Raw genomic sequence first — 26,284 nt, forward strand, 5'->3', positions numbered from 1 at the left:
AAGGAGCGAGTACAAATCCAAACCCAATACTGATTATTGTTGAGCCCTGAATAACAACATGCCACCGACCCCTGATATGATACGCAGATCAAAACTAAAAAACAGCATTCTGTGACTTTGTTTCAATGTAACTGTGCTTATCAATTTGCCCCTAGTTAAAACACATGTTTGGGTGTGTGTCTCTAACATCAGCCAGACCAGAGCAAAGGGGAGTCAAAGCCTAAAACTCTGATAGTTAATTTACAAACAATTGCCTTGATTAAACGCGGTTTGAACTAACAAAGTCGTTCCCTTTTATAATCACAGGCTTATAATTGAAATCTAAAATGAGCTCTGTAATCTAATCAGCTTTAAGTGAAACTCTTTTACTTGTGATCCAAATATGACACTGTGTTAACGACCAATCAATGTAAACCATGGATGCCCGATCAAAAAAAGTAGCTTGTAAAGCGGCTAAATTGGTTTTAATAGACTAGGCGACTGTAAATGAAACAGCTTGCAGCTGGTCAGAAACCTGACTTACCTTGCCGGACATCCCTTGGCGCTATAGCGATGCCGTTCTTTGAATGCAGCTGTGTGACACAACAGTCGTCGGGTGGTGATTGCAACACACTAGCACTGGGATCCAAAGAGTTGTTTTGGGGTGTAGTGGGCCGAAGCGAGACCGGAGGTGCAGCATTCGGGCACACGCAACCCGTTTGCGTGATACTGCAGCTCTCCATCTCCCATCCCGAGCCGACATGCAAACATTCCTCGAACCATCGGCACAGGACTCCACAGGTAAACTGACTTGAGTTCTCGTTGTTGATGAGCAAAACCTCTACGAGCCGAAAGTCAAGGGTTTCCGCCGTCAAAGCGGCCTGAACCTCAGACGCGTCATCGCTGTTGTTATCCGCGCTGGGGTGAGCGGTCAGGCACAACTGCACAAAGTTCTTATCAAACTGCAGGAAGGTGTGTGGTCCGGGAACCGTGCAGAGTTCAACGGCTTCAGGGTCCGAAGGATAGGGCTGATCCGGAGGGCCACAAGTCTGATTCGAGAGGTAGTGGTCCAGGGGCAGCACTAGAGGGGAAAAAGCTAAACAGGCGCCGGCATGGCGATTGAAACGGAAATAGAGAGAGTACTTGGTGGGGTCAGGGTTCTCCACAGTCCAGGAGCAACCGGATGCCAGAGCCGACGGGCTGGGAAAGAGGTCCCTGAGCGAGAAGGAGCCGTACAAGACCCCGGCCACCAGAGAGGAGCAGGGGGCAGCCTGACCCAGTGGCTCCACGGCCCAGGCCAGTGCGAAAAGGTACGACAGCACAGACAGACAGAGATGACCAGCAGTGTTCATCCTATGTCATTTGTCCTGCAAGGTAAAAGAAAGAGATGTTTAATTCATTTTCAAAGTCTTATCCTTGATAGTTAGTCAAACTTTAGTCCTTTTTAAACAACTTGAAGAACCTAAAGGGATAGTAGGGGGAAAAAAGAGAATTCTGTCTTCATTTACTCACCCTCTTGTCACTTCAAACCTGTATGACTTTCCCTCATCGACATTACACAAAAGAAGATATTTTTAAGAACGTTGGCAACCAATCAATGGCGGCACCCATTGGCTGGCATTGGTTTTGTGTCTATAAACTAGAAACGAATGGGTTCCGCCTTTGTACGGTTACCAACACCCTTTAAAATATCTTCATATGTATTCTGCAGAAGAAAGAAAGTCATACAGGTTCGAAATGACCAAAGGGTGAGTTAATAATGACAGAATTTTCCTTTTGGGTATTTTCTTACGCATGTGTAGTTTGAGATGGAGGTAAAATTTTAGATTTAGATAGTGGTCTACTAAAAAAAATGATGCCGAATACCCGAATTTGCTGTGTGCAGTTTTGTCTATAAAACAAAAGTGGAAGAGACTTATGAGGGAGAAAATCAAAGACGGGGACAACAATGTTATTTGAATATTAGATTCATTAACAGATTTACATCACTAATCCTTTAATCTGTTCTGTGGAGACACCGCTGTGTCTCTTAAACAAACAGCCAGAGAGAACAAGTACAAAAAAAAAAAAAACTAGGCAGGATAAACAGAACGAGACGGAGAGGAATGGTTGTGTCACATATCGGGCCGTTTAAGCTCTCTGACAGCATTAATGAAGCGGAAAGTTTTCCTGTAAATCAGGCCCTTCGGTCTTGATTCCTGTCTGCCAGACCTCCTCACAGCCGCGTTTCCCGGCTTTAATTCAGCCCCTCCTGAGCTGAGCTCACTTTTCATTCAGTCAGCCCACCCCTTGGCACCAGCGCCTTTGTCTTAATTACACGTGGTTAGTGGGTCACATTACTGAGATACAGTGGACTGTGGTGGGACGTCCTTCATTGAAGGCACTTCTGCTCGGATCAATAGGTGGAAATTTCGACTTTGTCTTTATTGTAATTTCCTCCTTTCTCGCTTCTCATCTGCCCTTCTCTTTCTTTATTTTTTTTTCGCCCCCCTTTTTCTCTCAGACAAGACTTGTAAATCATTTCAGGGCTGTGTGTTCTCTCTGTGAAGGTCGCAATCCTATTCACAAAGGCACAAAACAGACAAGCGCACTTTTATCCGATGACTGAAATCCCTGACGGTCGAACTGAATGGAACGATGACTCTTCTGTGGAGGATTTAGCCCTTCCACTAATCTGCCAGACTCTCACGCATGCACACACAGACATATGTGTTTTCATGCATTCATCTTCTCACTGACACATTTGCAGGTCTTCCAGAGCCCCACGTGATTGATTTCAATAGCAACAGCACATGCATTGCTCGCAGTCAGCATTTGCTAAAAGGTGTGAATTGAAAAACCCTGAACATACTGGAGTGACTCCAGAAGTGTGCATATGAATAACTGAACACCAGAAAGAAAAACCACATGGATCCACCATGGTTTTTACTTCACTACATTGTAAAGTACACATCATACACTTTTAGTCCACTGCATTTCATGAATACTTTTTACGTTTGTACTATTTTGCCGTTAATGCTAATGTATACATAGAAATGTATACATAGATATTATACTTGAGTAAAAGTAAGAATGTCTGTAATGAGCCAAAATATCTTCAAATCTCATTTTTCTTAAGTAAAAGAAAATTAATTTAACTTAGGTAAAACTAAGAAAGTACTAGATTTTTTTATGAAAAAAATCATCATGTATTTGGGAAGTTGACAACTTTACCCATGTGTCCTATGGGTTGACATATCAAAAAAAATGGAAAAGATATTATTTTATATTATTCATTTTAATATTTAATCTATAATATAAAATACCATAAGTGAGAGTTATCTTCATTGTTAGCTTTTTCAATCATTTTGCTGACCCATTTACAAAATGTCGAGTTAAAGTATTTCAATTTTTCATAAAGTACATTTACTTAAAAAATGACCCAATAGTAAATTACTTTACTATTGTCCACCTCTTCAGTTTGGTTACAGAACGTGGTTGTGACTCATTCATCTTAACTGTATGTGAAAATATTATATTTAATCCTGCAAAACAGGACTGAGAACTGCCTCATATTACTCCCATCTAACGTGCACCTACATACAGTGCAGTTAACTGTAGCCCTTTACCTTAAGACCAACCCTAAAACATATCCCCAGAATTCTGCTTAGTTTCTGACATTGCAATCGACTTATCATTATAGCTACAGCATCAAAGCGGTCCTATTGAAAGAGAATGGAAAATAAAAACACATTTGTATAGTGAAGCATCTGTAAAGGCCATTAGTAATATGTCGGCGTGTTCCAGAAGCACATTAGCACTGTGCATGAGGTGTACCAGAATCAGCCGGCAAGTTAAATGGAGCTAGGAATAGGCTCTGAAGAGTGCCTTTAGATGAAGCGGATGAAAACATAAAAGTGGATACATCTTTCATATGAGGAGAGGCTCCTGACTTTACCTTATAATAAGCTGACAAATAAATAGATGAATTGGTATGGAGAAGCGAAGCTGAAATATGTGCACTTCATTTCACAGGTGCATACTCTTTCTATTCACTATATCAGTTCATGTTTTTGGGAAATGCTTCTCTGACTGTGCATTTATTTCATTTGACTTATTTTGAGGGATTACAGTGATGATGAAGAATGCTTCTTTTGTCAACCCGAGACGGAGACGGCCCATATTTGGATACATGTGACATGGATGTGATTATTTCGGAGCCGTGCGAACAAATCCTTTCAAATCCAATTTACAACACTTTCATATGTGGTTATTGATCTGATACACTTCTAAAGTGTCACATCAGAATTCATGTTGTTCTTGAACACAATCCAACACCGTGCAGGCATGGATTCGTTCAGTGCCAGCAGTGGCTTTCCTGAAAAAGTAATTATAAAAACTGGAGGAAAGCAGTGGAGATATGGCGAGATAGCACTTTTAATTGATATTGGGCGAGATGCTGGAGATCAGGCAAAACTCAGGGGAACATATCACAATCGAGCAGCGTTAGTAATTACTTACTTGTAACTTGCAGAGCTTTAGCTAAGGGTGTGAAAGTTGGGAATGATTATGGGGACCAGAATCAATTCCAATAGGACTAATGTGGATTCAGTATAATTAATTCAGTCTGTTTGTTATACTACAAATTATGGACTATATTATGTGACGTCAATCTTTGACCCTTCCAAGTTCTCTAAATCCAATATACTCAAACAGAAAAGACATAAGAGATCAGCATATTACAGTTTACCGCACACCTTTTCTCATGTCACTGCGAAAACGAGATGGAAAAGGCAAATAAACAGCTTTTGCTTTAATGGACAAATATATAGAAAGTAATTTATAAAACTACACTGCATCAGCAGCTTGCCCACAAATTCATCAAGCTCAGGTTAAAATGCAACATGGTGAACATTTCAAAATGATCAAATAAAACATTGCTGAACTTTTCATTTCCTTTACTATGGCCATGAGAGCAAATCGCTTTAGTGAAATCAGCTTAAATAATCGCAGAGGCGATGAGAAATAAGATCCAATATCGAAAATGTCAGTTAAAAATGTCGAAAAAAATAAACATGAATACGCATATTACGCATATTCAGAGGATGTAGATAAAAGAAATAAACAGCCAATTTTTAGCACAGATAACACTGATGGCGTTTTTATCACCTTGATCAATTCAAATGCATAGACTTCTCACAAATATGCATATTGTCTGAGTAAAAAGACTACGCAGTGGTGCTTCACTCAAAAAGTGACTACAAAGAGAAACAAGGGGAGATGGAAATTAAAAGGAACAGTTCACCTAAAATGAAAATTCTGTCACCCTCAATTGTTCCAAATCTTTATACATTTCTTTGTTTTGATGAAAACAAAGAACATTTTTTCGAAGAAAAACAGTTCTTGGCCAACATTGTCTACCAAAGTAGAAATAAATGCTTTACACATGTTCTGTTGAACACAAAAGAAGATATTTTGAACAATGTAGGAAAGCAAACATTCTGGAGCATTTTTGACTACAATTGTATTGTATTGTATATCCTTCTAGTCAATGTGGCCAATTATTGTTTGGTTACAAGCTTCCAAATATCTTTCACTGAGTTCCTCAGAACAAAGAAATTTATAAAGATTTGGAACAACTCGAGGTTGAGTAAATGATGACAGAATTAGTACTTTTGGGTGAACTGACTCTTTCAGACCATGTCATGTGACACAACCTTTGTCTGTGACTGGCTTGACCATAGTTACTCTTAATTGCCTCGAAGCTGCTCTTGATGTAAAAGCAACGACACTGACACTCAACGTGCTCTTGTGTTTATGTCAGACCGAGTCCACATCTCCAGGGTACAGAAATCATGCGCAATTACATAACTGTTCAGCTAAACCAGTCCTGTGTCATTACAGATGAGAAAGTTACCTTGACATTTGCACTTCAATCTTTAGCATGTTTGTGCAGTTTCATCCAAGCCTTTGATTTATGTGTACACAACAAACCCTGGAGGGCAGACGTGGGCTGTTATGGGGTGTCAAAGGCCCCGCAGTGGGTCCTTAAGCAAGCTTATGCAATGACCTTTCAGATACTGAAGAGCGGGCTGGATATGCAGGAATAGCAAGGTCAGGTTGAGGGCACATATGCCGCCGTTGGGCTTGATGTCCAAAGGTCTTTACAAGACCCCATATGAGATTTGAAGGACAGAGAATGTACTTGGGCATAGAGGGGCTGGTAAAGGTTGAGGAAAAATACCAGTTGTTCTGCAGAGTTCTTTATTTCCTGTCAGAAACAGAACGTGTATGTTGCTTAGGGACGCCGTTCATTTTTCTTACACACCATCTCTTGTCTGGCAGTATGATAAATAAATGGACCCTAGTTGAATAAAGCAGATAGTCCCTTTTGACCCTAATGTTAAGACTTGACATGTATAAGGCTCTTGCTTGATCAGTATGGACTGCAATGAAATACATACTTAACAGAAAACTATTCTGCAATCACATAAAAACACACAGAAAAGTACTGCTCTCTTTAACAGGGATGTTTTATAATGTTGCTAACACAATCACTTGGCAAAGCTCAAATGTATCCTGTAAAATGAAAGACAGCATAACAGATAATGCAAAAACAAATATGCAAATGTTTAATAGCCTCACCAAAGTACCTCAGATGGCATGCCCACAAACTGCCCACGATCCATTCCTGAAACATCTAATTACTCGCAAAAATAACAGGAGCTGGCAAAAATCAAGCACTAGTTTCATCGGCTGGCTGCTACTGTTTTACGGCCGAATGAGTGCAATAGCTTAAAAAAGCATACAAAAACGAATAAAATATTTTTTTTATTGGAGATGTGGTTGTTTTAGTAAACTCCTTTGTGTTAGTTGCTTTGGTTTGGTTGGCAAGCACATTCAGATTGTGGTATGGACTTACATTTGTGTGCTTATGTCATTTGCTTGTTGTGCATGTCATACTATACACTCAAATGAGTGTCGCAGCGTGACGCTTGAAGTTTCAGCATCTTTGTGTTACTATATGGAGACATGAACACACAATCTTGATGTCCAGAGCTGCTCTAAGATTCTTCACAAACTTTCACTGTTTTATTTAAGAAAAGAAACAGAATCTAACACAAGATCTGAAAGGTCCCACCAAAAGAAATTATGACAACACCTACACAAAAGAACATTGTACGTAGTACACAAGTATGTGAACATAGTGTTGAATACAGTATTTTCTAGTATACTGTAGTATATGATGATAGTTGTAGTATAATATATCTACTATAATGTACTATAGTATTATGTAGTATTAACTTTGGTAAATTGATCAACTTTAACAAATATTGTAGATAATACTATATTTACACACGTTAAATCTTTAGTAAGGTTTAAAAGTTGAGTATTTCGAAATTTTACTGCAGTTTACTATAGTAAATTACTGTTTATCATATATTAAAGTATTTTTAATACGAAAACTTCATAGCTTAGTCTCGTGCGTTAACAGCGATTGACTCGTTGTATACATTCTAAAAAGATTTGTTAACAGCCTTGCGGTGGAAAATGAAACCATTTACGTACCGGCTGGCCTAGATCGGCGCGGATTGGAGTGATTATGCAACAAGACGGACCAGCGCGATGGTGGAAAAGAGCTCTAAAAGCCTTACAAAGAAGCACTAGGAAATTTGTATCAACCACTAAGTTCACAGGTTGCCATATCAAGCTCTGAACCTAACCCAGGGGTTTACAATTTCCTTCCACTCACACTTAAGTCTTTCCCTTCGCTTATTATCTAGGTCAAAGTGCAGCTGTACAAACAACTAATGCACGCTTAAAGTTATAGTTCGAGGGTAAGGGTCAAGCATACAGACTAGGGATTTTGTCTTCACCTAAAGAACAGTATTCTGGGTCAACGTCGACCGACTGGCCTAGTAAAACCTTGCCCCATTTCTCCAGCCCTAAGCCTAAAAGCCCTCAGCTTTGAGACGGCGTGCAGGAAAAGGAAATGTTCCGCTTCACTAACCAGGACACCCAGAGAGAGACCTGACCTCCGCTTCTTCTTAAGATTCATCAGGTTCTATCAACACCGCTTTGGGATGGGATTAGGAATGACCAAAGTATCCCAAAACTCCACTCCAAGAGCCTTCAGCGGCAGAGATCACAGGAGAGAGCTCAGCTTGCTTCCCTCTCATCAACAAGGTCATGCAGACCACATGCTGCAAGATGAAATCACATTTTCCGTGGAGTGGATGCAAAGCCGGGGCTATTTTATTTACCCGGAACCCCGAAGTCTCCAACAGAGCATCCCGCCGTCAGGGGCTGGGAAATGTTGAAGCTTTTTTCCGATGACATGCTTACACTCCCCATTAGACCTGCCCTGTTTTAGTCATTGATTTATTCATTCACACTGCAGGGGGCTAATAAGCAGCAAAAGCTGCAAGAACAAGGTTTAATTTTCCAGGGACAAAGGAGATATTGAGGCAATTACGATAGAGGGAAAGGCAGTGTGTGTGTTACTGTTAAGCCTTGAAGGTCACCAATTGCCGTCCGAATGACAGAAGAGAAAAGATGACACTTCAATGGAATTATCATGTTAATGTTATATCATACAAAATGGCTGAAAATGGCTTGTCCGTGATGTATTATCTGACTGCGCTGTGTGACATCTTTCGATATGAACATCCACTGCGTGTCTAATCGATTGAGACCGGCTGATAACTAATCAATCGCCTGAAACCAAGCTGGAAATGTGATGAATGTGAGGAGGTCAGCCAACTTAATGATACGCTTCCTGTGATCTCTCTCATTGGCTTTTGTGGATAAACATCAGCAGATGTCCTTCTGAAACCTCGTATCTCCATATTTTGTGATTTTCATTTTTTGCCATAAATCATTATAATTAGTCACCCTCTATGTTTTTCACTGGGTTGTGCAAATATCTTACCAATAAGTACTCTTAAACTTTGACAACAGTATGTAATCATTTAAAAAAGAATGTGCTTTTCCATTTCCTACATCCAAGGTTTTCTGAAGTACAGCGATGATCTGTAAATCCTGCCATGCAATCTTCACGTCACCGCAAAACTATGCGATTTTTCATTTGTTGAAACAAAAAAAGCAATTTGTAATGTTTGAGCTTAACTTTCATTAAATATTAAACAGTGGCCTTTGTGTTTCAAAAACAAGAAAGTCTCATGGGTTCCGAACGACAACAGAATGGAATAACTTTTTATTTTAGTTAAACCCAAGCATAGTCTACTCTTAAAAATAAGACATCTCATCTCAAGGTGCAAAGGTTTAACAACTACCTTTCCAGACCTTTTCAGCATTTACAGTGAAAAGCCAGGAAGACAGCAAAGTCATAAAAAGAGCAAGGGAGAAAAGTGTAAAAATCACATAAGAGAAGCAGTAACCATGGCAACATCTCAGAGAGTTTTATTTTGGTTGAGTTTTAAGCTTTTAGCGGTTGTTTTCGTCCAAAGGGCTTCTCCGGAGACTCTTAAAGAGCATTCCTAAACACAGAGCAAGTGTTACGCAAAGCAAAAGCCACCAGCTCCAGCGAGAAACTATTTATACGTGGCTTTATAAAGGATTTATGTGACTGATAAAAACGGCATAAACCAATTCTCAAATAAGTGCCAATGATATGACTGCAACACAAATAGAGATGGTATCTTCAACTACATCGCAATATAACACGCATCACGACACATATGTCACACCTTTTAAAAGCCGCTGTGACCTCAAAGGGAAATGTCTGTATCATAAACAATCGGGTCCAAACAATTCTATTGGCTGAAAGCACTTTTATTGAGTATTCTATTCAATGCCTGATTTCAATCACTTTGTTATTTTTCATCTTAACTTAATACAACCAGCAACATCTTAATCAAAATATAAAAGTTAAATAAAAACGTCACTGAGGATATAAGATAAGATTGGACTGGCATATTAGCTCAAACTGTGTTTGGCTCTGGGCTGTGTGACTGTGCCCATTGTGTACAGTATGTGGTAAAAGGAACATTTCCTTGCCTTTGGGGCATCGTAATAAATTCATAAGCTTTGAGAGTGACGTTTATTTAAGGTAGGGAAGAACAAACTAGCGATATGTCGTGTGTGATTTCTCTGCAAGACAGCAGGAAGTCAAATAGTAGTAGCAGCGAGCTGACAGACCCCCCCCCCCCGCCAAGCCTCGACTCTGCCATCATTTATTGATGTGTTGTGCCTTGTTCCCACAGCAGGACACTGAATGGAAATGAACAGGGCTTTTTTTAATCCTTACACAGAAACACTGAGACACAATGAAGCGGTTCGGAAAAGTAAGGTTCGTGCACACCAAAGAGATTGTACAAAAGATATTAATATTAACAAGATGCGCCACTGCCGGTACAATGAATAGCGAGGAATGAAGGAAGGAAGAAAGGACGTCCCGCCTTCTAGTAAAACGAGCCAATCGTCAATCAATAAAGACTGACGATTCTCTAGGACGGGGCTCTCGTGAGGCGCTTGCCAGCCTGTGCACTGGCGCAGTAGATGAGGAGACTTCGAAAAGGGCTGATTTTTGAGTGGCACCAATTGGGCTGGGCAATAAAATGTTTTACAAAACTTTTTGTGGCTTCATTACTGGAAAGGTTTAAATCAATTCAAGTAAATTCCCATGAATCATACCAACTGCATCTAAAAATGATATTTAGTCAATTTGTAACTTTTGCATCGGTGGCACCATCTCTGTTTGACATAAAACATTGCAGGTTAATTTATTTATGCTGAAGTGAAATGGGGCCAAAAATGAATAATAAATCATTATAACAATGTTACCGTTATAAATCTAGCTAGGGACGCTGTTTTAATGTCCTTATTTTTATTTAGTTATTTTATTGCCGCTTTAAAAGGCCAAATATAGTTAGCTTCAAAATCAATCTCGAAATTCAGTTCTTAATATAACAATTCTTAATAATATTAATATTGATTGTTTTATTATTAGTAGCAGTAGTAGAAAAATCAACAAAATCATTGCAAACATAATGTGAATGTGCCATATTCTGCCCAGCCCTCTATACCGCACATCATTTTTTCTGGGTAATAACACACAGTGGCTTACGTAAAAGCCTAGATTCAAAGCCCCGCGCTGGAATGTAAGCAGAAAGGATTTGCCAGATCAATAATTCAAATGGATCCTGAAACAGGCTGTTTGAGCTCCTCTTATCTCCAGAGCAGGAGCCTGTTCTCTGCTGTCGTCTTCAGTCTCATCAGCCAGACTCTGCCACAATGCTCCCCTAAACCAGGTGACACCTGCACGCTCTCTTACTGTACCTCTATTCATCAAACACGTCTTACGGTGTGATCAGAGTCATCTGTAATTTAAAAAGAAACTGTTTTAACCAAACAAAAGGCTGTGAACCAGTTCCAAAAGTAATGTTTTCATGCCCTTACAAGTATTCATTACGACTTTGAAAAATGTGTATACTATTAAACCCCAATACTGCACAATTTGCACAACTTTAAATATATTTGAAATGTAATTAATCATGCCAAATTAATAATAAATTGGGTGCAGGCTTAACAACTGTTATCAAACGTTACTGCAGCTATTTGTGAGGATGGTCATCCATCTGTCTCCCTCAGCAGCAAGACATACCTGACCCCACGTAAACCTCGTACCTCTGGCAGCATCCGAGTGCCAAACTCATGCCCTCGAACCTTTTGTCGAACTGGGCAAGGCCTGAAATGTCACCATCTGTTAGTTTTGAACGTGCACCGAGACAATATTCCTTGTTAGTGGCGGTCTAATGGAGCAGCTGGAGAGAGAGAAAAAAGGTCTCCGTTTCCCTTTAGCAGAGCGTGAATATTTATCAGAATGACTCTTCTCTCTGCGTTTGTTAGCGGTCCTGTTATACATCCCCTCTGCTCACCCAAGCAACGACAGGGCTTTCTTTAAACAGCCTGGTTGTATGGCCCTAACTTCAGCTCCATCGCAAGCTCTCCAATGACCCAATTAATCTAAGTTATATTGCAAGATTCCCAGCTCGTGTTTCCAAATCCGAAGACATATTCTTGCGGCACATCAACCGAGCATTTCCATTTATGACTTTATTTCGTTTTGATGTTATGTGACGCATGCCTCTTTTTTTTTTTAATACAATTAAAATTGGTTTAACACAGGAAAAGATATTTTTCCATCATGCACACCTATCTTAGTTTTTTGACCAGTAATCATAAAGGTTCGCTTTACTTAGTGATATTTCACCCAAAAATGAAACATCTGTCATCATTTACTCACCCTCTTGTCATTTCAAACCTGTATGACTTCTGCAGAACACAAAAGAAGATATTCTGAAGAATAGTGGTAACCAAACAATGGCCATTCTTCAAAATCAAAATATAGTGTTCTGCAGTACAGATTTTAAATGACACGAGGGTGAGTAAATGATGACAGAATTTTCATTTTTGGCTGATATTTTATAACATGTCTTCTTCTACTCATTGTGACAGGCTCGGTGAAAACATTCTCATTTCAAACCCTGCCACTTTGCCAAGTGCCATCCAGGGCCATGGCACAGAAATAAACAGAAGCTCTGAGTAACAAGCAGCACATCAACAGCTTTAAATCAAAGCAAAATCTACATGTCTATGGGTAATACCATGAACACAAGTCAGCCGGGTAGGAGAAGGATGTAATCTTTAAGAACAGGATTTAAAATACAGTATTAAAATTAGCAAAGGGAAAGCCATTTTAAGTTTACGTTAGTTATGCAAGTTTTAGTTATGCAAATTCATTTACTCACCCTTGTGTTATTGCAAACCCATACAGTATGACTTTCTTTCTTCAGAACACAAAATAAGATAATGTGCAACCACCCAACCACATGTTCAATAAGTTCTCTACGGGTTTGAGATGATGCAAGCGGAGTCAATTATGACACAATTTTGTTCCCTGCACACAAATTCAGTCCATAAAACACAAAAACTTGTTTAAAAACCGATCCTAGTCATAAAAACCTCAGCAGTCCACCCAAAATGAGTTGTCTGGACTCCCGCAGTACAATTCCGACTAAATTGCTTCTACTGTTCAGCATTCCGAGCAGTTTTTAATCAGGTATTGGTGCTTTGAAGTCCTGTCATTTCCTTCCAGATGAAGTCGAGATGCACCAGTCCGGCAAAAGACTGTAATCCTGCAACAAACTCAATTTACGTCCACAGAGAGCTTCGCAAGTGTCATTACACGCTGATTGGCCTGACCGCACAAATGGATGTTTCAGAAAGAGTCCGGGGGGGAAAGTCTCCCACAAAAGGACCCCCTCCAAACAGATTTCTCGCTCTCGGTGAGCGAGGCACAGCGAGAAAAAGTCTGAGCACAAAACATATAGAGAGGTTACTTACATTAAGGCTAAATTAAAACAGCAAATTAGAGCAGCGAGAGGAGAAAGTGCCTCATTTGGCAAGATGGAAGAGAGCGTTTGCGGGAGAGCGAGGGAAAGAGAGGAAAATAAAGACTAAGGGGTTGAGGGGAGTAAAAGAAATTAAATAAAACCTCTTAGAGGGGACTTCTCTGCGATGTTATTGGTTTTTCCCTGGCTCATTATATCGTAACAGGACAAAAGAGAAAGCTAATGACACAGACTGTTACCCTTAGTCCAGTCAGACCACCTCGGAAGCAATTAAATGACAGAAACACTGCGGTAAAAACTTTCAGCTTTCACACGCGAGAGATATGCTTAAAACTACCAAGACCTGAGAAGACACCGAGTCTGCAAAGATTTTAAAGGATATCATGCCCTATAGAAGTGAATGTACAACATATGTTAAGACTCAGCATTGTATGGTCATGATTTAATCTACAGTCTTGTGTCTCGGTTCTTTTGTTACTGGTTTAGTTTGTCAACGTTAATGGGAACAAATGTCCTCACAATGACAGATACCCAAGACATGGTCCAGTGATCAGTGGTATATCGTAGGGTGCATATCTCCATATTTCATGACATTTATTATTTATTATTTGTCCCCTTTCATGTTTGTCACTGGGTTTGGCAAAAATCTAACCAATGAGAGTGTTGTCAAAATAACCAAGCGTTTCTAAATAGAGCATTTAATCATTTAAAAAATACTGTGTTTTTTTCAATTTCCTAAGAAACAGTGAATCTGAAGTTTCGGAAAGAACAGCGACGAGTCCTATACTAATCTAATATTAAATACGTTTCAACTAGAGCTGTCAAGTCGTCAAATTTTCAGTAGGCTACATGATTGTTGTGACCAAAATAGTTCATGTTGATCAATAAATTGAAAGCAATATATTTTGTTTATCTTAATATTTTTAAACAATCGCTCAAAAATTACTCAAAATATAAGTGTATTTTGGCAGAAAGAGTGAGTACTGTAGCTCTTAAACCAAAATGTCACATTCTGGCACTGAATTATTTACAATATTATCATATGTGCGGTTTTAACACAGTATCAATAATCACAGTTCCTAATATCATTATTTTTGACAATGCCAATATATTGTGACACCCCTAGTTCCAAGCAATTTGATACCAACTGTTGCTCTTCATAAAAAAATATTTAATAAACAATTTTGTTTATAAATGTTTTCTTTTTGTTCCATCAAAAACAGGTGTCAATGGAAGGACCCTATCAGGATAGAAAACCCAACACGCTTGTGTAGTTGTGGTTTGTGTAAATGGAGTACACAGACTCAATAGAAGCCTGACAGAATTTGTTTTCCTAGATAGGCTATGCATGTGAAATATGAGGCAAAATAAATTCTACAACCTATATGACAAATATTGTCTGTATCTGTGCGAGAATACCAATGTATTCATCTCAGAATTGTACATTGTCTATCCTCCCTTACTGACACATGTCTTTGATCAGATTAATTGTTTCCTTTGGTGGTTCTTCATTTCCTCTCTAAGCATCCCATGCCCTCTCTCTCTCTCTCTCTTTCTGCCTGTGTGCTCTGCTTCTGGGAGCTGCTGACGCTGCAGGTATGTGTTGTATATTTGATCTGCTGTAGGAGACAAGGAGATCAGATCAATGGCTGCCGCATCATCCAGACAACAGCTCCGCTGCATTCAAATAAGACGAGAGAGAGAGAAAGTGGGAGAACGGATACAATGTGTAAAAAGTGCAAATTCAGCTAAAAGTTTACAAACTTCACAGATCTGTTCAGAGTGAGCGGCCTTGCTACTCACCACCTACATAGGAAGCTACATTTACATAAGTAAATGATTTGTGACGTTCTCTACAAGCAAAAAATAAACTAGTTTTAAGACATCTTAATGGTTAAACTATTTAATAAAAAGGGGCCAGAGTTTGGCAGGTAATGATCTGCAAGCAGCCAGCAAAGCAATTGCCATTAAGATGAATTGCATTATTAATAGATGGTTGTCTCCAGGTTTAATAAATCTCAGTTTAAAGTGATGATTCACCCCTAACTAAAAATGTTGTCATCATTTTCCTACTATCTTCTTATTTCAAACCTGTGTGACTTTCTTTATTCCGCAGAACAAAAAAAATATTTTTTGAAGAATTTTTGTAACTGAATCAGTTATCAACATTCTTCAAACTATCTTCTTTTGTGAGACAGAAAACCATGCCTGAACCTCAAAGCCGAACTGTATGTTTACATATTTTACACATATTGTTTGTGGCTTTGGTCGGTGTGAAGGACCTACATGACATAAATTCAGGGAGTGCATACGAAATGCCCCATCTTTTCCATCTGTGCTACACTGTCATCCCGAAGTTACCACTACCAGATATGTATCTCTCCACGGATCACATGGCCAGGGCGACGGGTCATCATAACCTGTCACAGTCAAGGAGATATGCTCTGTGTTGCAGTTCAGGCTTCGCATTAAAAGCATGCGGTGCGCTTAAGGGGCTCGCCTCCGAGCGGAATACTCAATGTCAGCTCGCTCGAGAGCTCCCAATTAAAATGTACCGTGAATCCCTCGCCCATAAATCATCATAGGAGATATCGACTGAGCGCACCAGAGACGCTCTAAAACTTCACTCACCGTGGCCAGTGGTTCCCATAAACCAAGATGATGCATAGCGCCTCGGGGCAATCGGGAGTTATGAACAGTATCAGAGTAAACATGAAATAAAACAGACCAGCAAAGATCGTTGACTGTTTTTATAATATTCAGTCCCATGATGAATTCACCAGTGCAGCCTTTAGACAGACACACGGCTGTTTGCACTCTTGAAGATGCTACCTGGAGGGCATTTCTCAATGAAACTGAGCAACTTAATCTCTAAACAAACTCCCCTTTGTAAGCCGGCTAGTCAAAAGTAACGTGCTGTTCACTTTAAAGAAAGCAACTTTGCTAGGTTGATGATAAACTTGATTCAGGGTGTCAATTAGCTGGTGTTAACACCCCTCAATTGCTATTTTACACCCAAGTAATAAAAAAGATTCACATTTATTTACTTATATTTAAATGCATTGCTATGAGTAAGGTGTAGAGATTTTTCAAATGAAATACATAGTTGAGGCTGTGTGACTATTGCATTGTTCTTCATTCCATTTCTCTCTATCTACCCATCACTTCCTATTGCTATTTCAAAGAAACAAACTGCAAAAAAAGCAAACAACATCCAAAAAGTCATTCCTTCAAAGTTACGACTTTTTTGCACTGTTTTCCCATTTGTTTTTCTCTTCAGTCTCAGGTATTCCGTCCGATTGTGTTAAAGGCAGAAAGAAACGCTTGTCATCCCTCATCTGTCTTCTTCTGACAGCCCTATAATCCTTCTTCTGTTGCTCGCAGGTCTGGACATCACAGGCTTTTGATGCCGATATTTCCCTTTCTCTTCAAGATTTCCATGCTGTTCTGGACTGACAGATGTTTGCTCACTGAGACCGGCAGGAATGATGCAGCTACAATTTACGATGTATTCCTCAGTAAATATGTATGTGGACACATTGTTTTGCAAATGTTTCAGCTTCATGTCATTTGTTCTGATGATTACAACTATACACAACCTGTTTTCAAGTTTTCAATTTAAGCACTATTTTTAAAACAGAAGTGTACTTTATATATATATATATATATCATACAGCAACATACACTCATCCACACCAAATCAGACAAAGCTGATATTTCAAATCATGAATAGACAAAAACTTTCACAAGCAGAAGCCATAAATGTAAATTTTCAACTATTTCATCAGCTATTTGGTTAAGGACATTAAAGGAGAAAAGCAAGGTGGGTGTACAAGCCAACTTGTCAGGAAAGTTCTTCTTTGACATTCCCCCGCCAGTTCATCACTCCAGATTGGCCAATATTCAGCTCAGGAGGCGACAGGTTAGGGCAGATCTGACTGTTCACAGTAAAAGGAAGAGCTTCAGGTTTGACTGGAGAACACACTCATCTTTCACCGGCTTCTCGTACGTGTGACATCCATGTCTATTTTCAATGAGTCACCGTGGGGTTGAATAACCCCAACAGCACCTCCACTCCAGGCCTAATTAGATCTATTTGACTCGGATGTGGAGCTTGCTGAGGCAAGATTCAAAACGACATAAGGACTTGCGTCAATTTGGATTATTAAATTCAAGGTTAGGTAAGTACTGAGAAAAACTCAACATTACAGTGAAATGAAGACATTTTGAGAGAGGCTGAAACATTTGGAGATACTTAAGCACCAGCAAAACAAGAGTATTATAGATAAAATATACTAAACAAGATGGATAGATAGGCAGATGTTAGATAGATAGAGAGACAGATACAGACGCACCATCAGAAGTTACTACAGCTAAGTTAAAGGAACAGTTACTGAGATCCTTCCAAATATATTTCTCTGTGTTCAGCAGGTTTAATACAATCTGAGGGTGAGTAAACCACAACAATTCCTTTAAAAGCAAAAATAAAAATGTGAAAAAAATCTTTGTTCTGTTGAAGAAGATACTTAGAAGAATGTAGGAAAGCAAACAGTCCTGTGGCACATTTGTCTACCATTGTAATGTTTTGTACTATGGAAATCAATGTTGGCCAAAAACTCTTTGATTTTTACGTCCCTCTAAGTCTAATGTGCACACACACACACACACACACAAACACGCATGCTTTCTTTCATCATTTTCAATTCCCAAAGGTGAGGCAATGTCATCAAATCCCCAGTCAGAACTTATATTGAAACAGAACAGCTCATAGTTTCAAGGTTGCCTGAGAGCCACCAGCCACGGTGATCCATCAACTCAGTAAAACACAGGCCGACAGAAAGAATAAAGGCAGTGAGACGGATACCACACACACACACCAAAAAAGATGAGATTCTGGTAATGTTTCTCTAAAGAGCAGCTGAGCTGTGACAGATGCACAGGTGACCTCTGCTTAAATTTACAGCAGAGCTTCGATCCATAAATGAGCAACGATCCACACGAAAGACAAAGCAGAGGGAGCAGTTGAGGGTGTTACGCCCCACAATGTTGTCGGGATCGTATCGATGTGACCCGGCTCGTTCTCATGCACAAAGAGCTCTTCAAACATAATGCTCGCCATTGATGTTACAGCCTGTTCGCAGGTGGTCGGTTAATCCAACGTGCGCTGATAATTACACCTGCCCCGCGTATCACAGCTCCATTATGACAAAAGAGAGATTAGAGAACAGGGGAAAAACAGACACCTAATATCTCCTTCACTCTGAACACGCTCGGGCTTAGAAAACAGTGGCCTCTATGGGCAACAAATAAACCAATGAGAATGGGCATCCATTTGCCGTGCCACCTGCAAGCATTTAAATTGGATATTACTGGAGGCGAGTGTATCATGTAGCCTTGTACCGTGAGTGACAGACAGGGCTAGGTTTTAATATGGCGGACCGAGCTTATTTTGTAATAATTGCCTGCGGGCCATCAACTGCGACATGCAGAGATTCAGTGAACAGAGCACGTCACCTCAGACACAAGAAAAATAAAAACAACAGAGAGATGGAGGGTAGAGTTCTGCAGCCCTCCGGGCATATAAACAGTGTGATAATTAGCAATGACATTAAGAACTTAATGCGCATTTAGATAGATTAAATCAATTAATTTAAATACCATAGTAATAGGTTCATTTCATTCACATTGTGTGTGTGCTACTCGTGTCCCTTCTTACACGCTCAAATACAGACATACATTTACTTATCTATCAAATGAAGAAATTCCGTAGACTTCTACACTTTAACTTAACCTTTAACCTCAACTCTATAAGAAAACTTTCTGCATTTAAAAAAGCCTAATTTACAAGATTTTTTTACTTCACTTTTACAAAAGGGGACATCCCCAAATTAGAGGTTTCCTCAGATTTCTCAGGTTTTGCACATTTTGCAAACACAAACACATTGAAAATGCAACTCTCTGTTGTTGTTTTTTCCTAAAGTATTTGGCTATACAGTATTTGGGGGGGAAATCCCCTAAATTTAGCAAAATCTGAAAAAACCTTGTTCGCTCAATGATAAAAAAAAATATGTGATACAGACATTTCTTGTAAAATCATTAGAGACAGCTTGCATGATGAAGATAATCTTTCAGAATTGGGGTAAGGTAGGGATACATTTGTGAATACCAATTTCATTTTACATATATTTCTAAAAAATTACAAAATATTAAAACATTTAATTCACCCAAAATTGAAAATTCTATCATCATTTACCAACCCTTTTGTCAATTCAAAAGGAGGAATCCTCAAGCCTGTTCAAACTTTCAGCTGAACATCAACCACACAGCCAAGCTATTCATTAAGAGCTTTAGAGATAGATCGAGGCAGCGGAAACTAGAAAAACGTATAGAAAATGCTTTCATTCAAAGTACAAAAGCTGAAAACAGCTCAGATTCCACTCATTCGGTTTAGTTATTGACCCTCACGCTGAGGTGCGTACACATTCACTCCAAACATCTTGAGAAAACCAATAAATGATGTACTGCCTCATACAGAACCATTGTTCAGATCACACAACATTGTTTTAATGTTGCATTGTTGCCACGAATAATAGATACATGGAGAAATAAAAGATACAAATGGATTACAAAAATACTCTCTTAAAATTTAAACAGCTGGCATTGTATTTCCCCCCTCTAACATAATTTTTACTGCAATTTATTCTATTCTTTCTGTTATGTTTTTCTCATATTGTATAACAAATTTGTTTTGAATTTCTTGCTTTTTCAAACCCACATTCTTTTCAGCTAGTTTTCATCTTTGTAGTGTTTGTGTATGATAATAACAACAACCACAACAAGAAAACCCAATTTCAGCTTTAATTACTACACTGGATTTGATTTTCACTTCATTTACTGAGGTTTGATACCCACCTGTCCCTATCTGCGTGTTGCACGTTTGAACATCATTTTTGTATTTCTGCTAACGCATGACTGCCATATCCCATCATGGATTTTGCATCCCAATGCACCACATTTTAATTATGTTGAATGATTCTAAACTGCATTAATCTCAATCTCTTGAATAATTCCACAATAAAGCAGTTTATCTGCATAGATTCTACTTTAGGCATAGGCCATAAAAAAACAGGAAAAACTTTTGTCACAGAGAGACGCAGGAATTCTCATGCATAATTCTCAACGCCCGACCTGAAGAGGTTCTCTCCGATGACCTATTATTTTGTTCTCTGTGCTTTTAACTTTTCTGTGCAGGTAACTTTTCTGTCTATAACCTTAACAACTGCTTCTAAAATGATAATGTAAAAATCTTAGATTGTGCTCTGAAGAAACATGTCATTAGGAATCAGTGGAGACTTGGAGCCATACTCATTTTTGGCAACAAAGGCAGAAACAAGGTCAAGGCCTAATCTGTGATCACGAGAGATCTCAAGAAAAAAGTGGAAAACAATTAAATTGTTGGTCACACTTTATTTTAAGGTCCAATTATCGGTATTAATAAACCATTAACTATGACATTTGCTTCATTAAACTACTAATTTGTTGCCTATTAATAGTTTGTAAGGTAGTTGTTAGGTTTAGGTATTAGGTAGGATTAGGGAAGTAGAATATGGTCATGTTGAATATGTGCTTTATACGTACTAATAAACAGCCAATATGCTAAAAATAGGCGTCTAATAAGCGACTAGTTCATAGTGAGAATTGGTCCTTATACTAAAGTGTTACCAAATTCTTAGATATCATAGAAATTGTACTGCACTTTAATATGCAATGTAAAAAAATATTTCCTATTTCCCTTGCCAAACACATTATTAATGGGAAAACTTGCCCTTACTCTCGCACCACATTTGAACCTAATGCCAACAAGCCTAATTTCTAAATATCTATTCCAATTTTAAATTGTGCCTCATTCAAAAAACTCAAAAAATGTGGTGTCATTACTACCCACTTATTTCATTATCTGATTTATATCTTTCTTATTAGCCCTTATACAACACGGATTGAAAATGGAAGTACAAGAATGTCACACACACTATCAATGGTCAATCCATTATTACTGAGTTTCCCCTCTGTGTCTGGATACATCTTCATCTTGAGTAGGGGGTATGACCTGGAATGTATGAAACGTGCCCCGTCTTGAAAACTCGGGCAATCAGTGACACACAACAGGGCTCATGGGAGGTCGAGGGGTCAGAGCTATGTTGCTCCTCCCAGATCAGGTCCAGCCAGCTGCCTGGACTTTATGAGCAGCAAACACTCGCTGTAATTGACTTTCCGGCAGTCTTTTCCTGTCAAACAAATAGCCTGGCCATTGCTACCCTGGAGAGCTCTTCCATGTCATAATCGATGGTACTGGCATTGCATTAGTCTATCGCTTCTCAACTCAGCCTCTTTGCAACATGGAGTTTAACTTCCAAGTTCACAGCCTGCATTTCATGACACACACACATCGGACAACATTTTAAGATGCGACAAAACCTCTATAAAAGATGAATTTATAGAGTAGGATGTAGCAAAACAACAAGCATGAGCTAAAGATGTCACCATGTTAAAGGCATTTTGAAGAATTACTCTAGACATATTAGTAAACATGACACCAGAATGGACCCTGTCATGATTCTGCCTCATCATGTCATGTCTTTCTTGATCTTGTGGCAGAGTCACGGCAAAGCCTTGGGTTTTTCTGTGGAGAGAAACATATTATTGTCGATCATGACTTAATATGCGTTCTCTCCGGTCCCGTTTTTGGCCCCGCCCCTCTCGTTCCTCATATAGCCTTCCACCTGTGTCCCATTACCCACACCTGCCCATTGTTATCTTCCTTTGTTAGTCTCCCTATTTATGCCCTTGTGTTTGCTGTCCTGTGCTCGTTCGTTTTGCTTGTGCCTTGTTTATGACATTGTGGCATTTTGAGTCAAGTCAATGTTATGTCTGTTATAGTACATTGTTTAGTATTGTTAATGTTGAGTGTGTTCCCGTTTAGTCCAGTTTTCATTATTCATTGCTCTGTTGTGGTCGAGTTGTGTTATCCTGTTTTCTTGATTTACCCCATCGTGGGTTTTTGTTTTGTGTTCTGTCCTAATAAATTATTTTACCCCACTCTCCGCTGCCTGCACTTGGATTCTTCCACCATCGCTATATCGCTAGTCTAGTGTATGGCTTGCATAAAAAACACACTGAACACTTTTTACAGGAAGCCCCTGTGATCCTCATCTATCCGCTGTGCCTTTTTCCTATTCATAACATATCCAGTCCGACACATCTTGGGCGAGCCTTCATGAATATGCACACTCGTTCTCTGATCCCCACCTTCCTCTCCTCTTTTATGAGAAAGGCCTAGAAAGAGCTTGCGTGAATTAATTGCAGAAAACCGGCGAAGACAGAATCTAATCCAATTAGAAGCGTGATGAACCACATGTGGCAAACGGACAGACGCATACCTTCTGCCGAAGGAAAACAACAACAGCCCTGTAGATTGAAATGGCAGGGCTTCAAATGTGCGCGTCCTCCCGACGGATGGCACTGAACACTTTCTGCTAATTGGAGAGTTAGCCATCTCACTGCAGGTTAAAGACGGTGGGCTGGCTTGAACAGGCTACACATGAATGAGGAGCCTTTGTTCACCTATTCAGTATATCGGATGTGTTCACGAAGATCCTCAGTCAGTTATGCAACTTTGATCATTTTATTTCTGTTCGATAAACACATACATTGCCTATTTTACATTTAATATTTACTATAGTATCCAAAAATATCTCTGGGACTCTTTATACTTCTATAGTACTGGTCTAGTGGATCACTATTACAGTTATATAAAATTACTCATACTCTGTTTTTGGTCATAACTCCCACCCTTGAGTGATCAATCCAAGCTGCAAGCAAGGGGATTGTCCTTTTAACCTCTCTGTAAACATATACCACCAACACGATGCTTCATTTCCACAATAGAGAAACACTTATAACTAATATTTTGAAATCGCTTACACATGATTTTTTTGCAGTTCTTGAATCTACAGTATGTATTATTCCACTGAATTAGACAGAAAGAGGTACTACTTTAATAAAAATGTAATGTGGGTGTATCCTTAGTGTATCCTCTTCTAAGTCATTTCATACGCTTATACATGCATATTAAAATTCTGTTCAGCCTTTCCACTATATCCGCGCCTTTCTCTCTCTATGATGAACTTCATGAAGACAAGAAGCACTTTCACCTTCATCTCCATTATATATGGAATATGATTACTTCAGCCATTGAACCTAATCACGGTATCCTTGCCCTCCATTTTGGAAGGTGCAAACAAGCCCAAGCCATAGTCTGAGATGTCTGACACAATCTATTTAGGGGTCTTAAGGACCATTAGCATAAAACCCTACTGAGTAGCCATGATTCAGGATTTTTACCCTTTCTCCCTTGGTGTTGTTAAATCCTTTGGAGCTTAACTAGCATATTTGAGGGATAGAGAGGATTGTGGGTCTTCTCTCTTTGCTTTATAATTGCCAGTTATTTAAGCCTTTCTGTTCTTTAGGTTGTAGATAGTTAAACAGGCCCTATCATCATAAGCACCAGCTTAATGTGTAAATATTCTTTAGGGACTCAGAGAGTGCTACTGTCAACATCAAGCAGCTCGGTACATACTCAATAATTCACAAAGAATAAAAGTTTTGGTTTCAGGTTCTGTGTCCAAACTTTTCAACATCGCAGTGAAGCACAGGCAGAACAAAGAACCCAAAAAAGGAATAAATAAAAATTGCAAATGTGACGTGGATCAAGCCCAGCGGTGTACAGTATATGAATAACTCAGAGGTGAAGCCCATCTAAACCCGGGATCTGCTGGAGTCAGAGGCCAGAAGAAAGGGGATAGATGACAAAGAAATGTTCCCGGGAGAAGACGTGTAAGCATGGACCGCAACGTTTATTATTCATGTGGAGGTTTCAGAAGGTGAGGACAGGAGCTCAGGTGTGCTCAAGTCTTCTCCCATGGGACTTCAAAGGATTCCAGCGATGAGAGTTTGAGAAGTTCTACTTTAAAACCAAGTGACAGCAGATATCACTAGATATAAAAATAATAAAAATCCAAGGTCAGACAAACACAGCAGTCTTAAGGAATGGAGTATAATATCAATTCCCAACAACAGTTTGCAAGCTCTTTTTTAAATAACTAAATAAATTGTTTTATTTAGTTTGGTTCACTTCCACCAGGCATTATAAATGTGTTGCATCTGAGCAAACTGTGCCATCCACAGTCGGTAAATTTATTTCTAAATATTAAAACAAATGGATAACAGCTCAGTTTGCTCAGTGTCTTGCTCTTCCTGTTAATCATCATTATTTTTATTTTTCAGTCTGGGTGAGAATCAAGAAAGTGTCTAGAAAGCAATACTGCCATGCTCCTGTTCTGCAGGTGCCTTATTACAAGGTACTGTGAGAAGAAAAGATTTGTTCTGATTAAATTACAGTAATGTACTAACCCACAGATTCTGTCTCCGAAGAAGCTTCAAACTCAGCGATAACACTCCCACAACAGCACAATCAATTGCATCATTATCTATAGCGCCACAGCAAAACAAAATCATAAAATGCATTTGACCAAGTTATCAGCTTGCAAATTTGAACAGAATGGGGTATAATATAGAAAATAAATCATCTAAACCAGTAGTTCACAATAGGGGGCGGGGTGGCCCAAAAGGGGGTACCAGCTAACTTCCTATGGGGCCTCAAATTGACAGGAAATGAGCATTGAAATACATTTAAAAAAAGAAGATATATTCTCATTAGTTGGCCATTTTTTATAAATAAACGTGTTTCCAGCCATTGTGAAACTCTAAAACATTTTATTGGGTGGAGATTTTGAATTTTTGTAAGTGGGGAGGGGGGCTTTGAATATTGCTAAATACAATGGGGGGCCTCGAGGTCAAAAAGGTTGAGAACACCTGGTCTAAAACATTGTCTTTACTGGATTTACTTGAACTAAATGCATATGTTCCACAATACTTTCCACAATACATAGTATCACAATTCTTTCTGGGCAACAGAACGCCATTTCTTAACACATGCCACTTGGTATCTATGAAATAATTTAAGTGTGATTTATATGATCTATACAGTATCTGTCATAAATGGATAAAAACACAAATATATTTTGGGAGCTGTCAAATACAGTATACAGTGGTGAAGTGGTATAGACTGCAGCTTGTTAGAATGAGAAGGAATGACCTCTGCTCATCCCCTCATCCTTTGCTGTGGCCCTGACAGCAGAGGGCCACATCAGTACCTTAACACATTTTTCCTCCTCTTTTTTCTCTAAATAGCTCATCAAGTAAAAACACTTACGCTGGCGTCTGCCCGCAGAGAAATGAGAGGAAGAAGGTCGTGCCCACTTCTGCTCAGCTTGCTTCTGAAGAACTGAACCTCTTATTTCCAGCTCACTGTTTCATACTGAAAAATACTGATGTCTCTATGTTCAAAATCCCATTTAACTCTAGAGATGTGCAGAGCCGATCGCAAAGATTGGGATTGGGGGCTGATCAAGGAATTTATCATGATCGGGATTGGCTATTTTATGCCCAATCATAATGTTCTGTTATTCTGTCTCCTCATGAGGACAAACTCCTGTTCACCTGCAATAAAATAATTTTAAACATAGTTCCGTGCCAAAGAGTGCCATTTAAATGTTTAATGTAATCCTTTTATTTAAGTAAGTTGAAAAGACTAATTCAGTTTTTCTGTCACAATAGTGTTAGCTATTAGCCTCTAGACTTATAGTATAATGCATAAATAGGCTGAACTGTTAAATAGTAATATTTTAGTAACCTTAATATACTGTATATTGTCTCCTGTAGCTCTAGGAAAATACATGTATCGGATTGGGACTCATATTGGTAGATACTCAAAATTTACTGACTCGGATCGGGGAGGCAAAAAATGTGATCGGAACATCCCTATTTTACTC

The 26,284-nt window shown here is 39.1% G+C and overlaps 1 protein-coding gene across 13 annotated transcripts in view; it reads right to left on the reverse strand.

Moving 5' to 3' along the window:
* The window catches only part of adgrb2 (adhesion G protein-coupled receptor B2), a 381,141-nt gene that overhangs the window by 190,405 nt on the left and 164,452 nt on the right, over positions 1–26,284 (reverse strand). For all 13 annotated transcript variants that reach the window (XM_056742031.1, XM_056742032.1, XM_056742035.1 and 10 more), the window contains one exon: positions 524–1,346. In XM_056742031.1, coding sequence (XP_056598009.1) covers positions 524–1,331 — 808 coding nt within the window. In that variant the 5' untranslated portion in view covers positions 1,332–1,346. The remainder of the gene's footprint in view (positions 1–523; positions 1,347–26,284) is intronic.

The sequence above is a fragment of the Triplophysa dalaica genome, chromosome 25, assembly GCF_015846415.1.
Source record: "Triplophysa dalaica isolate WHDGS20190420 chromosome 25, ASM1584641v1, whole genome shotgun sequence".
Classification (NCBI taxonomy): Eukaryota; Metazoa; Chordata; class Actinopteri; order Cypriniformes; family Nemacheilidae; genus Triplophysa; species Triplophysa dalaica.